The sequence below is a fragment of the Triturus cristatus genome, chromosome 6 (genome assembly GCF_964204655.1).
Source record: "Triturus cristatus chromosome 6, aTriCri1.1, whole genome shotgun sequence".
Lineage (NCBI taxonomy): Eukaryota > Metazoa > Chordata > Amphibia > Caudata > Salamandridae > Triturus > Triturus cristatus.
Genome location: NC_140589.1, coordinates 101,867,250 through 101,882,855, shown reverse-complemented (window position 1 = coordinate 101,882,855; position 15,606 = coordinate 101,867,250). Strand labels below are relative to the sequence as shown.

Below are 15,606 nucleotides of genomic sequence, written 5' to 3'. Positions count from 1 at the left end.
TATCAGCAATCGAAGATGCTCAGAGCACCTTCCTTCCTGCGGGAAAAGAGAAATCCACTGGTAAGGATACGAAGAAAGGCTGCGGCACCCTAGAAGGTATTTGCTCCTGGGGAGCCTAAGACTTCCGACGTCAGCAATGTCTTGAGAAAAAGAAAAGGGTCTTGGAGATTGAAGTAGAATATCTTATGAGAAAGAGGAGGATCCCCTAAGAATCCATAACTCCGTCTAAAGAGTCTAGACCAGTAGGCCTTAAAATGAACCTGCAGGACACTTTAACAGAGGGACAGAAAGAAGTTACAGAAGAGGGACAGAAAACAGATGTTTGAGAAGAGGGTATCTTCGGCATCAACCTGGAATATCTAAAGGTAGAGGAGCCACAGAGGGAAATGCTGTGAGAGGATGTCGAGGTCAACTCTCTTTTAGAGAAGATAAAGTCCTACCCTTCGAGGCCTTCTCTCCCTGATGACATCTCCTTACACCAGCTAGTGGTGAAAAGGACAGCAGAGGCCTTTGACGTAAAGATGGAAGTAGAAAAGGAACAGACATGATTTGTTCTTAAGACACACCTACCTACAATAGGAATCAATATCTTTCCATGCTCCCCAACATTGTACAACAAGGCAGGGAGGTTTCCGCTCAACCAACAACATCCAAAGCAGGAACACAACAGATAGAAAACCAAATCCAGAGATGGAACACTACACCCTAAGCATATCATGGGGCAATGTAGAATCAGACTCACTGATTGTCTCCACATCAAGGAAAATAGCAATGTCCCCGGCATCCATGGGGCTCCCACCAGACAAGGAAAGTAAAAGAATGGAGGCAGTAGGATGGAAGATGGAGAGTGCTGCAGCCATGCAGTGGCGGGTCGCCAATTCCAATGCACTGCTAAATAGATATGCTCAGTATTACTAGGAAAATATAAAAGACCTATGTGACACCTCCAAGAGGAATAAAAAGAGCAAAGATCATTAGCGAAGTTGGGAAAAATGCTAATTAATGCGGAATACGGACATTGATGCTGCCGATACAGCAGGTAGGCACTAGCTAGGGGGAGGGCCATGAAAAGAAATGCATGTCTACGCATCTCCGGCTTTAAGCCCGAGGTACAATCCTCTATCATCGATAGACCCCCCCTCACAGGAAACCAGCTCTTTGGCCCAGGTGTAGATCAAGCTCTGGAAGAAATTAAAAAAGCAAGTAAGACTGCCAAAGCAATGGGAGCCGTTCATGTCTTAAGACCTTCATTTCAAAGAGGAACTTTTCAAGATAAAAGGGGACAGGGAGGACAAATGTTGGCTTCGCAGAGCCCAAAACAGCCAGAATCCAACCAGTTTCAATGCCAGGAACAGTGGCAACAGCAGCACCCTTAAGATCACTTTCGAGGCAGAAGGAAAACAAGAGTCAGAAACTCTAAAGGATCTGCCTCTGGTACTTCCAAGTGACTCAAACTTCACTCTCCTTAGTCACAATACACCTGTAGGCGGCGAATAAAGGACTTCCTAGAAAACGGGGAAGCCATATCCACAGAGAAGTGGGTTGTAAATATAATTTGTTTGCTTACTGTGTAGACTTCATGCAGAAACCACCAACAAAACAACCAAAGTACCAGCATTACAAGAAGGATCAGTTGCAAATCTTATGCATCCTAGAGCTCCTTGCAAAGGATGCTATGGAAAAAGTAGCATGAGAGGAGGGAAACAAAGGTCTGTACTTGGTTTACTTCCTTATGCCACAACAAGCCCAAACTATGCACCCAAACTTAGACCTGCTCTTCGCGAACAGATATATAAAAACACACAAATTTCAAATGACACCACTGAAAGATGAAGTCCCTTTGCTAGACAAAGGGGACTGCCTAGCAACTGTAGATCTGAAAGATGCTTACTGTCATACACCGATTCACATAACACACACACAGTACCTCAGATTAGAATTGGAAAGCGAACATTACCAAGTTACGGTCTTGCCATTCCGAATAATGTCTGCACCAAGAGTCCTCAACAATACAGTGCCAGTGGTAGCAGCACTCTTCAGAAGACGGGGCCTACATGGTTACCCACACTTAGGCAATTGGCTGGTCAAGGCAGACAACTTGGATCTTTGGCAGGAGAGCACGACGAGGTCCCTTTTGCACGCACTAGGTTTTACAGTGAATCAGGAGAAATAGTCTCGAAACCCACAAACCAGGCAATCATTCCTGGGAGCAGACTTCAACACACAATTAGCATTGCTTACCCTATGACATGGAGGGTTCAGGCCATACTCATTCAAACTCACCTCTTCTAGACGTCACAATCTCCGACAGTGAGAAAGGTAATGAAGCTTTTAGGAACGATGACCTCCTGCACCCACCTCATTCCCAATTCCCGGCTTCAAATGATACTAGTACAGGAATGGTTACCCAATCAGTGGGATCAGGGGGGGTCAGGCACTTGGGAGAATCTAGTGGTTGATTCATAGAAGGTTAGCAAGGAATTGAGGTGGTGGCGTGCAGTAAACAAGCTCAAGGAGAGTACTCCCAAATCCCCCCCCAACTACAAGTGATTACTACCATGGATGCTTCAATGATGGGCTGAGAAGCACACATAAATATCCTAATGATAAGGGAGTTGTAGTCAGAACAGACCTCTACTAAACACATCAATTGCCTGGAGCTAAACAAAATATTCCTTGCTCCTAAAGCCTTCCGAAGTCAGATCAGGGGGAAAACTATAGAAATTCTTACTGACAATACCACATGAATGTTTACATCCACAAGCTGGGGGGTGGGAGGGACGATACAGCATCTTAGCCACCATTGCGATTCGCTCAGAACATTCGAAAGTGGGCCGTAGCAGAGCAAATATCTCTCCTGGAACTCCTGAATCTACCAGAGGGCACGCTACTTATCAGGGAAGCCTGTATAGCAGGAACCATGAGGTGTTTTGTCTTTAAGTGGAAAAGATATGTAACCTGGTGTCGATCCAAACGTTTGGAACACATGATCCAGCAGGACACTACAATGGTCCAGTACTGAACCCATTTAACAAAATGTAAACTCTCATATGCCTTGCTAAGAGTACATTTATCAGCCATACCTAAAGGGCCTACCCATACAAAACATTTTCTCACTTCCATCAATAAAAAGGTTCATGGAAGGCGCAAAAATACTTTTTCCAGCAAGGGATGTACCTTCTCCATAGTAGAATTCACACTTGATGTTGGCAGGGTTGATGAAGACACCCCCCTTTGAGCCAATGCACAAAAGCAACACTCGGACTCCTTACACTGAGAACAGTATTCTTGGTAGCCGTTACATCTTAAGGAGGGTTGGTGAGATTAAGGGACTAATGTTGCAGAAACTTTACATAGCGATGTACAAATATAAGGATAAGGTGATTATGAGGACACAACCAAAGTTCTTACCAAAGGCTATTTCTCCCTTTCGCATAAACCAGTCAATCAATATACCACAGTTTTTCCAGACACCTACAAATGCTGCAGAAAGGGTCCTGAACATATTAGATTTCAGGAAAACAGCCATGTACTACATGCAGGCAACACAGCATCAGGAAAATAGCAATTCAGTTCTAGCTCTGGGGACAGCTGTCTCTAAGAATACTATTGCTAGATATATTGTACAGATGGTCCAACTATGCTATTGGCCAGCAAACAAACCTTTGCTTGACAAACCAAAGGCACACTCCACTAGGAACTAGCATTTCCAATGCAATAGGTCTCACATTTGCAATACATATATAAAAGGCATTGTTATTTTTAATGCCAATAGCTCGATCTCTCGCAAATGCAAGACCACTTTAATAGTGGCCCCGTCCCTTTCTTTAGACGATGCTCACCGTATTCAGGTTATAGTGAGCAACGTCCAAAGAAAGGGGCATGGCCAACATTAATGTGAAAGCGTGTGTGAGGCACCTTCATCCAAAGCAAAAAAGAAATAAAAAGAAAGCTTCTGTAGCGCGGACGCTAAAGTGAAAACGGCAAGTGCTGTTAAATAAATAAATAAGAGCTGCCTCTAAAGTGAAAGCGACCTGTACTGTAAATTAAATAAGTGTGGCTGCTAAAGTCAAAGCGGATCGTGCACTGTCATTTAAATAAATACATTACTAATAATATAAAAGCGTGCGGCGTGCTGCAATGTTGTGGGTGGAATATTGAAAGATGATTAAAGAAAATGGTTCTCCCCGACTACATAAATCAGACCGTGTAACAACACAAGTAAAAAGTCCAGTCGTTATGGGGGGTTACAAATGCAGACAAGGCGGTACGAAGGAGGGACTACTAAGCCTATTTGCAAATAAAAGCAACAACCGTAACTGGAGCCAATTGAAAAGATGGGCGGGAAATGGACAGAGCTTCTGTGCTATATCTCAATACAGCATGCCAGCGCATGTGCTGCCCAGGCTCGACCTAAAAAGGGGGCCACAATGGCCTTAATGGCTAATGTCTCCATTCAGGAGATATGATAAACTTCCACTTGGTCTTCACTGCATACATTTACAAGGTATTACTGTATGGACTTATTCTCACACAAAGAAGATGAGGTGGGGTAGGCGGTGCTGAAGAACATTTTTGCTTCCACTACCTCTCCTGCTAACCACCACAAAACAAGCAATACTGCTAAATAATCCGTGCAAAGTATGTGAATCTAGAAGAGATTCCATGCTGCAAAAGCAACCAGTTCCTTACTGTAATTAAGGTTTTGTCTTGAAACTCTTCTAGATTCAAACATGACCCTTGAGCCTCCCCTCAGCAGGAGGTTTGTGGAGAGGAAAAGAGAAAAAGAAAAAAATAAATATAAAATGGTGGTTACACAAATGGGCTTTGTGGGATTATGGTCTACGTCATAGGGACTCCACCATGTTGACTTCCAAGCACAAACTTTGAGAACTGTAGGACCTGCCCCTTTTTTGCAGGGTTATCTCCAAACCTTTTTGCATTCTTCCGCCAATATTTCTCTGACCTGTTTGTGTGGATTTTAGGACTCTGGGCACTTTACTGCTAACCAGTGCTAAAGTGCATATGATCGCTGTCTAAATTGTATTGGTGATTGGCATATTTGATGTACTGATTAGTCCCTAGCATAGTGCACAAGGTGTGCCCAGGGCCTGTAGATCAAATGCTACTAGTGGGCTTGCAGCACTGATTGTGCCACCCACATGAGTAGCCCTGCAAACATGTCTCAGGCTTGCCACTGCCATGCCTTTGAGTGCAGTTTTAAACTGTCATTTCGATCTGGCAAGTGCACCCACTTGCCCGGCCCAAGTCATCCCTTTTCCTACATGCAAATCACCCCTAAAGTAGGCCCTAGGTAACCGAATGGGAAGCGTGCAGTGTAATAGTGAAATACTGCTAATTTCGTTTAGCCTTGAAATATATCTTAAATGTCATTTCCCATTGGGAACAGATGTAGATTTGCAGTTTGGGGTCTCTGAACTCACAATTTAAAAATACATCTTTTTGTGAAGTTTGTTTTTAAATTGCGTTTTGGAAAATGCAACTTTTAGAAAGTGGGCATATTCTTGCTTAACCATTCTGTGCCTCTGTAGACTACATGTCTGGGTTGGCTGGCAGTTGAGCTCTTGTGCGTGCACTCTAGACAGTCACAGAAAGGGAGCTGAGGTGTGCCTTGCATATCTTGATGGCCATCACCAGGCTGATGGGTCTTCATGACCTAGAGTGGTGGTGATTTGTGGAATAAGACTGAGAACATCCTGCATCAGTTCCTGTTACTCTAGGAAACACACACACACACAGTAGATAATGGGGATGTGCAGATTTTCATTCAGGTGGGAGGATCTTTGTCTGGACAAAGGAATAGGTTGGTGAAGCACAATTCCATCAACAGGTACAAAAGGTTTTGAGGATGGGGACTGGCCAGGTCTATCTGCAGCCTGGCATGCCTAGTGTGAATGGACATACACAAATGATTCAATACCTTGTGCTGGACAAACATAGGGTCCAAAAATAAGCCAGTCTTCATTATGTTATTGGTGAACCACTTGTACTCTTTCGCCTTTGTCCTACCAAAGGATAACAGTGCACCAGACTTATGGGGACGGAGAAGGCATATAACTGAGAAGAGTTAGTAAGCAGTCTCCATGCAGAGGCACAGGCATGTGGCCCTGGGCTAGAACCACGTTGCTTCCACCACTAGTCTCCAAATAGCCTGGAATTAGATTCAATAGACCCCATCATTCATAAATGTGTCCCTTTAGGAACTACTGAGGGTTGACAGATCACCATTGATTCCTACTCTAAAAACTCCTCGTGGCCGAAATGATCACATAGTTGGGTGAAAGACAGACAGGATTATATATTAGGCCTGGCATTTTTATTTTTAACACTAGACAAACCTTAAAAAATGTGTGCATTGTACATCTTCTGTGAAATTTCTTACCATTTCACAGATGCAAAATTACAAATATTTTGTGCCTGTGAAAGATTGGTTTGAGCAGATAATGTTGTGTGGGAACAGTAATATTGCAGTCAAGGGGCATATTGTAGTCAATCTATTTTACTACTTGTATGTTGTGTGACTTTTCAATATGAGGCATGGTACAATTTCAATATTCACATGAGATACTGTCTGACAAAGTTTTATGGAATGTGGGTAATCTTGCGTGATTTATGGTAATTACACTGGAAAAATGTACTTCTTCTTCTCTTTTGTCTCTACCCCTCAGATCTGGCAGTTTGGAGAATGGGTGGATGTGGTAATCGATGACAGGTTACCAGTCAAGGATGGCGAGTTGGTATTTGTGCACTCCGCCGAGTGTACGGAATTCTGGAGCGCACTGCTGGAAAAAGCCTATGCCAAGTACGTGTCCATCAAACTCCAAAGATGGCCTTAATCTTGTGTTAAGAGTTCCCACTCTAGAGGCTTGAGGTTAAAAACAGCGACCACACCAATCAATATGTAGCAAAACTTTACAATATTCTGTATCAGCAGATATTAATCTCAGATAGAAAATGAAAGATCCATATCCAAAATCAAATCCAAACCTTTTACCGTATTTGTGTGTGTGTGTGTGTGAGACAGTTACCAGGTATGAAGTTCCTCATCCCCCAGAGTCCTGGTGAACCTGGGCTTCTTTTTGTTCTGATGCCTACTACTGGCGGTCGCAAGCCCGGTCCAACTTTTAAGAGTAAGGGGAAGATGAATATAGGAGTGATTCTGGTTACTGTAACTGGATGATTGTTGCAGAGGACAGGCCAAATCATCTGTACTGGGCAATGTATTTCATTTACTCCAGGTATGAAGTTCAGACGTAAGCTGGGTAGAGGTTTAGTCAACGTGTTAGAGTCTAGAATCGAAAATAACATCAACTTGTCGTTCAGCCAGGTCAACGGGGAAATGTCAGCAATATAGACAAGGAAAAAGTCAGATCTTGGATGTAATTATTCACATGCATGGAGGCACCATGGGACACATCGAAGATTCCAGATTAGTTAACAGATTGGCTGTAATAGGCAGAGTGGGATTCTGAGTCCAAAACGTAGACTGTTCAACCATGCCAGGTAGTAGGAGATATCCTTCAAGGATTATTTCCTATATGGAGAACTGGAGGGTAATTATTTGTGTTCTGAGAATCAATTATCTTGCAAAGTTGTCTCTTAGCTCTCAGAATTCTGATTTTTTTTAAAACCAAATATCTTTTTTTTATTTGATTTTTTATTTATTTTTAAGTTTGAAATAACAGAATACATAATAGCAGTTGGACATGCAGTTTTCCCCACATTATAGAACAATACAGTACAGGATGTTAAGGTCAATTCCTCAAGAACATGCTCTTGCAGCTTTACATCTTTTATATCAACACCCCGTGCATCCACTCCGGGATATTCCCCCATCAGTCTGAGGCGGGTCACATATGTCACCTCTGAATTTATTCCATGCCTCCCACACTTTACTCCACTTACGAGTGCATCCCCGCCTAACAAAGGCCGATCCTTCGGCTAGCATGGCCTCGTCCATGTCTTTCCCCTATGCGGCTAACTTTGGTGTCTCCCCTATGCCCCACTTTTGGGCTATATTGCGCTTAGCTACCATGATTCCCAACGTAGCCCAGTTCTGTGCCTGGCGTGTGAGATCATTAGGTTCCCATACATTCAGTAGGCAGCGTCTAGGTTCCGGCACTAATGACACTCCCCCAGACCGTGACAATGTCCGCATCACTTGCTTCCAGTATTCTTGGATTAGGGGACATTCCCATATAATATCTTTTAAAGAAGAATGCCTCAAGGGTGTATCTTATGTGCTTGAACAATCCTAGAAGGAAACGTCGATTAAAATGTGTGCTTGTAACAATCCCTGTCTTGTACGTTTTGTACAATTCAGAGGGCTATTGCTGTAAATAAATGCGTTTTAAATTGTTCACTGCCTCAAGGCTTAAGATAATGTTCCCACTGCCAACATGTATGAAAACCTTCTGTGTTTATAGAAGCGAAGTAACTTTATTGCATTTCTTGCTTCATGGATTTGATAGACCGCAATCATGTACGAGTTTAGTGTATGTGTCGAGCTTGAATATGTTTTTTGAGACTTTAGTTTCGCACACATACGGGCATTAGTGGGTTTTGATACTTATTCATCAGTTTCTCACAAGTAAACTTTAAATATGTTTTACGACTTATTGTTGTAGGCCGTTTAGAGTGTTTTCTGTAGTATCACAGGCAGTAAATATGTTTTATTGCTATTGAGTTTATAGCCATTTATTTCCTTCAGTTTTTTACTCTCCTCTTCTGTTTCTAGCACGGATAGGTGGGGGAATACGTTTTCATGAGTTTCATGTGTTTCCAAGATCTGGTTATTTCTTTAATTTCTCACACTCAGGTTGTTTCTTACTTTAGGCTGAGCATCTGATTTATCAGGTTTTATGTATTTACAGGCATTATTCCTTTTTAAGTACTTGTACTCCTGACTTCCCCAAAATTGGTTCGCATTTTTAGTCCCCGTAGTGCTGTACGCGGACACACACCCCTGTGCTCCGAGCTTGGACTGCAAATGGTTGGCAAGCACTTTTAGATGGGTTTTATAGTTTTATGCAGTGGTGGAAGCTTGAGGACAATAATAATACATCTTACATTTTAACTTGTGGTCCAAAGAACACCCGCCCAAAAAAGGTTTTTATTGGACTAACACCCATGATGAAAACTATGCACTTCAGCTTCTTGGGTATCTTATTTAATGGCAATTTGAGCTGGAATCGATGAATTACTCAGAGGTCCCAATTAATGGTGGCGGTCGGTGTGTGAACCTCTCTTCAGGTTCGTAAAGAACGTGGGACATACGCCCCCTAAAGATTTGACCTTGCTATATAAAGACTAATGCCTCTCTGTGGGCACACATGGAGCTAGTGTGTGGGGCACTTCAGGCAGCAGAGAATAGGTTTTTAAATAGGCTATTAGGACTTTCCAGATCCACATCAAGTTCTGTTTCCCATCATGATTTGGGATTAGGATTTTTAGAAGGCATGGTGGGCTTGGCGCCCTTTCTGTTATGGGTTAAAATGTGGTCCACACTGGAGCTACGTTTCACACACACAATTGTGGAGGATTGTCTGAAATTAAGTCACATGCTAGCCAATCCTTGGATTCATCATATAAAAGCACTCTTCGAGACCTAGGGTTGAGCAGTCTCTTCGAGACCTAGGGTTGAGCAGTCTCTTCGAGTCCACAGATAAGATTAGCTCCCATTCCAGGCTCCTGGTTAAGGAAATGTATTTTGCCCGTAAAGACAAGTTGAGATTTCTGAAAGCTCTTGATATGGTCACAGTGCATTTGTGTATTTTACTCTCAACGTGTAATGGCAGAGCCCTACGTAACGTGGCTAAAAGCACCAGAACACAGGTTTTATTTAACATGGCTTGGAGCTAATATGATTCATTTTTAGGGGTTTTTCCTGTTCCTGGTTTGCTCTATTTCCATGCTGTCCGTGTGATGGAGTTTCAAGCCAGTCACCCAAGCACTTCATGCTATTTTGCACTTCGTACTCTGCTTTTAGAACTCAGTTTTTATGCCCCATTTTAAGTGGAAAATGTTTTAACACACACCAAGAGGGTCTATTGGTTTTACCACGCCTTGAGTCTCCAACAATTTGTTATGCAGTTTTGAATTTTTATCATTCAGGCGCTGAATTAAAGGCAATAATATGCCACATGATTTATCTATGGGGCTTGTATGATCAGTGATGTATTTGTTATTAACTGAAGTTTTATGATACGGATCTGTTTTGACTTTTATATTTGTTTTAAATATGTGCTTTTATGGTCATATGTCTGATCAAATGAAGATTTATTTGACATCAACAGGCTTTAAGTATGTTTTGTTGAGTCTAGCATATCAGTGATGTTTTCATGACTGTCACACCCATAGCCTCTGAGTATGTTTGGTGCTGTACCCTCAAAAGTAACCAAACATACCGGCGATGTGTAGCCATCTAGAAGGTCTCGACTTCCGGTACATTCACTGTTTTCTTCCAACCCCTCTCTTCCAGGCTGAATGGCTCCTATGAAGCCCTGTCTGGCGGCAGCACGACTGAGGGCTTTGAGGATTTCACGGGAGGCGTGGCAGAGATGTACGACCTGAAGAAGGCTCCCAAGGACCTGTACAGAATCATCCGGAGGGCGCTTGCACGGGGCTCGTTACTGGGCTGCTCCATTGATGTAAGGAACTTTTCTTTAGATAAACAGAACAAACTCACTTGATCACTCCTGTGTCATATGGCTGAGCTTTCCTGCTGACTATAGCTTCCCTTGTGTCTTTCGTCTTGGATATCCCTCGATTACATATTTCCAGTTGGCAGAGACATGTGTGAATGAAGCTTTTCCACAACCCCTAACGTGGTCTGAATAATCTGTGTGTATTCTTTGGCTGGGTACATTGAAAATTAAGTTATAAATATATTTTAAAATGTAAGAAAGTTTGGCATTCCTCATTGTGGAAGAAATTGGTGTCTGCATCTGAGGTACTGGAAATCAGATGGTTTTATGGACTTTCAGAGTTCTACCAATGTTTTACAGCTGTCCAAAGGCTTAGCATCACTACTTCCTCTCTGGACCACAGGCCAACTTGTTTCACAGAACCTTGTCTGGGTGAAGAGCCTTCGTGATATGTTAGCTGCACCTTGAGTCTCACCTTCACGGTTATTGACAACAACCTGGATTACTCATTGCTGGGAAAGAGTCTCTTCTCCAAGCGGATTATGCCGTGTATTTTGGTGGCTGGGACATGTATTTGAGGGTGGTGGAATAGCCCCACAAGGAGTTGGCGTCACTATGACCCACTCTGGTTCATCCCTTTGAACTGCGGCTCTCCACCTCCAAAAGCCAGACATTGCAGATGTGCAGATTAAGTTAATATTAAAAAAATGAAATATGTAGCATATGTTAGAAGTAAGGTTAGGGGTAAGAGAGTTGTCAGAGATGGTAAAGGATATTTTAATGTTAGACATTGAGGATAGGAGTTAATAAGATGGTCGTATTTTTATTGGGGCCAGGGTAAGGGTCGGTTTATTATTGTAAAAGTAATATTATCTTGAAGTAATGGGATGTAGAATGTTCTTCCCTGCAGTTGGGCTCTGTACTTTTGCCTATGGAGAAGCGATTACACATGTTCTTCTGGAATCTTTTCGAGAAGCTTTTCCATGTGTACCTTGTTGCCTGTATTTAGATAGGACTCTGGTTAGTGCCTCCCCTTCGTGCTTAAGAGCCAAGGTTCATTGGCTGCAGTGCATAACGTTACAGCAGATTCTCATGTCGGTGAGCGGCATCCACTGATGGAGTTCTCGGGCAGACCTTACCTGCAGTCTCATTAGTATGTTGTTCGTGTGCTCTGTGATTGGCTTCCAGGATGGTATCAATCCATGGTAGATGTTGGCTCTCCTAGTGGTTCCTCATCCAGCCTTTTTTCTAGTGTTTATTGAGAGCCTCCTCCGGCTACAGCAGAACTAAAGATGTTGACATTGTTGGAGCAGGCATTGGGCATGTTCTTGAAAGGAATCAAGTAGTTTCTTTCAGAGATTGCGTTTGGTTGTCAGTCAATCCAGCGCTAAGATCCAGTTTTGCCACAAGAGCCCTCCAGTGGAGTGAGAGGAGCCATAAATCAGCTGAGACACAGGCCTGCATGCAGCGGTGGACAGTGGCTGGTAGTGCCTTTGTGCAGTGGTGGACAGTGGCTTGTGGTGCCTGCGTCAAGTTGCGGATGTTGAGCGGAAGTGCCTCCATGCATGCAGTGGTGGAAGGAGATGTCTGTAGAATGTCACTGGAATACTCCAGAGGCGGATTTAAAAATGAAGAGCATTATTGTCATGCTCATGAAGTGCCCATCCTTCTCATTCATTGTGCTCTTCAGATAACCAGTGCCTTTGACATGGAAGCCGTAACGTTCAAGAAGTTGGTGAAGGGCCACGCTTACTCCGTCACTGCTCTCAAAGAGGTGAGTTTCTTTTCATAAGATGATGTTCATGGGACTGGAGCCCTGCAGATCACTGGTTAAATGTCAATTTCTGTTCTCTTGGCCTGTGATAGGTGAATTACAGAGGTCGCGCGGAGCAGCTCATACGCATCCGAAACCCCTGGGGTCAAGTAGAGTGGACGGGTGCCTGGAGTGACAAGTGAGTGACATTCTTACTGCAGAAGTCCAAAACCATGGAAAGAGCACTGCAGGGAAATCCTTTATCAGCTGAGAAAATAGACATTCCCCCGCCCCCTAGTATAAGCGCTGCATGGAAGCTCATTGTTTCACAGTCCCCACCATCATGCGCAGGAGTTCACGGTGCCCCAGTCGCGTCCGGTGACGGACTGACGCTTCTATCTTAGCATGACAAGGTGATGGTCACCCATGCCAGAAATTGGGATTGTTCTGCTGCTGTCATGGGATGGGAAAAATGAAGTATGAACTCACGCTAATGTCTGCTTTCTTACTGCCTGTGCTGTTTGCCACAGCTCGCCTGAGTGGAACGAAGTGGATCCCGCAGAAAAAGAAGACTTTTATGTGAAGATGGAGGATGGGGAGTTCTGGTAAGAGAAGGCGGCCAAGTCATGAGTACTTTAAAAGACACAACTCATTGGTTTCAATCACTGTTAGAAATGACCTCCTCGCCCTAGTGCCACCCTGTTAATCCACGCAGACTGTTGGCTTAACCATGACGTCATTGAGATCTCTTTCTTAGGGATGTTTCTTTCATATTGAAAAAGATTACACACATTTTCTTCCTTAATGCAAGTTAATACATAAGTATTAAAAGTTTCTGAAATGTAAGTAGCCCCTACTTTGGTTATTTCGAAGCAACAGATGTATTAGGCAACTGAGAATCCACATAAATCTCATATAAAGAGCTCTGCAAACATATCACCCAAACAGCACCTTCCCGGTGCTTAACTAAACAACAGCGCCTCCCCCGGTGCTTAATTTCACACAGATGATTGGCGATGCCACCATTCTCTGTAACACTAACAGAGGGATCTTTACTTTGAAGCAGATCACATCTGTTTGACCCTCTATCTTCTGCTGTTCCTTGGCGCTTAGTTTAAGAACCCAGTCCCTGATATAGCCTGGGTTCGCAAAAAACGCTCTAATCATGGACATTTTAGATTCTGTATATTAGATGTAACCACTTTTTCAAGCACACACGTCTCTTCCGGTCTTCTAGTTCTAGGGCATGTTTGGGGATTGAGGAGACACATTGAAATAAACCCACAGGCTTTATTGGCAGACAATGTCCTCTCACATAAAAAAAATATGCCACAATCATTGAATCTGACTATGTACGTGGATTTAAGAGACCTAGGGCCACATGTACGGAACTTTGAAATGGCGATTTCCTAATTGCGATTTTCAGGAAATCGCAATTGGGAAATCACTATTTCAAATGTATGAAACTCTTTTGAATTTCATGTGTGATTCCCAGTGGGTCACAAATAGACCTACCTCATGAATATGAATGAGGTAAGTCTCTATTGACGGCCCGTGGGATCGTTTAATCACAGGGATCGTTGCCTTCTGGGGTCACCAGACCACCATGTATGTGATTGCTTTTAAATGAAGAATTTTGAAATCAGGATGTGTTTGAAATGAAAAGTTTTCTTTTCGTTTCTTGAGTAGGCAGTGGTCCAGGAGAGCACTGGCTGCCCTTCAAAATACTTTTACAAACGTTAAAGGGGAAGGGGCCTCTTGGGGACCTCTTCCCATTTGCGAGTGGTTTATCACCAATTTGAAATTGACAGTATTTGGCCCATGTTTTGTGACCGCATTTTGGTTGCAAAACATTCACACATACCACTACAATTCGGTATTCGGAAGGGACACCCTAAACATATCCCTACCTAATACTGAATCGCAAACTCAATTTGTGGTTTGGTACTAGGTTACCGAATTGCAAACAGAGCTTTCTACATCCTAAAAAGCCATTTTACGTTCGCACATGGGCCAATTCTTTGAATCAGTCCGTTTGCGATCGGCAAGAAGGTTGAACATGTGGCCCTAAGATAGTTAAGAATTTTAACCTTATGTTCAAACCCAACTAGTTACTGTTGGCACTGAATGAAGAGTCCCTTTATGAATTGTGAATACAATATACATGTTCTTTAGAGCAGTGTTTCTTAACCTCTTGACTGCTCTGGACCTCACTAAGGGCCAGATGTATGAAACTATTTTGCGTTCACAAACAGTGCGAATCACAAAATTCGTCCGTTTGCGAATGCAAAATGGCCTTTCCTTATGTATGAAAGTTTTTGGCATTTGCAATTTAGGTAAGCCCAATTTTTTGCGATTATCTAAATTGCAAATGTAGATAGGGAATCGCAATTAGTAAATCCCTTATGCACATGTAAGAAGCCTTTTCTGAATGCTAATTTAGCATTTAGGAAACACTATTACCATCAACTTCAACTTGATGGTAAACCTGTGCAAACTTGAAAAAAATGCACAAAACTGCATTTTTCTAAGTGCAATCTAGCGCACATGCCCCTAGGGCATATGTGTGCCTTACTTGTGCACCTCTTCTTTCCGAGGAACTTGTGGCTATGGTTCCGGTGATGCAAGAGGGCCCTTATGCATTGGTGCAGCCATGGGGAGAGGATGTAGCCTTACGGCTAGAGCGGTTGACCTCGAAGCTGGGGAACCGGGTTCGAGTCTCTGCAACGACGCTCAAAATCCTGTGATTCCGGGTAAATCACTTAATCTCCCGGTGCCTAAAAAAATGAATGTGTCCCTCTGTAACGAAACTGGTGCTATGTAAAGCGCTCTGATATCCAATGTTCCGGGTCTAGTTCGCTCTATATAAAACTTTAAAAAAAAAAAAAAAAAAAAAAAGGTTATTGCATCACAGTAGGGGAGGCAGATGCAATAATGTAGCAGGATCCTTGTGCATTGGTGCAGGATGTTTCTTGCTCCATAGCAGGAGTTGGGCATCATGATCGCGGAGAGTGTAATATGAGTCGAGTGAGAGGTCTTGAACTGTGCTGGGCACAAGGGTCCAGGATGTCCATTCCAACATTAGAAGATTGACCCAGATCTGGAAAAAATATATCTTGTAAACTTGTTTGTAAATGATATTATGGCACCTCTGTTGGCATCTCTGCATTCCACAGATCAACTTTC

The 15,606-nt window shown here is 43.0% G+C and overlaps 1 protein-coding gene across 1 annotated transcript in view; it reads left to right on the top strand.

Annotated features, from left to right (window-relative positions):
- The window catches only part of LOC146816438 (calpain-1 catalytic subunit-like), a 476,307-nt gene that overhangs the window by 334,301 nt on the left and 126,400 nt on the right, over positions 1–15,606 (top strand). The window contains exons 8-12 of the mRNA XM_085610281.1: positions 6,690–6,823; positions 10,502–10,670; positions 12,358–12,441; positions 12,534–12,619; positions 12,951–13,025. Coding sequence (XP_085466407.1) covers positions 6,690–6,823; positions 10,502–10,670; positions 12,358–12,441; positions 12,534–12,619; positions 12,951–13,025 — 548 coding nt within the window. The remainder of the gene's footprint in view (positions 1–6,689; positions 6,824–10,501; positions 10,671–12,357; positions 12,442–12,533; positions 12,620–12,950; positions 13,026–15,606) is intronic.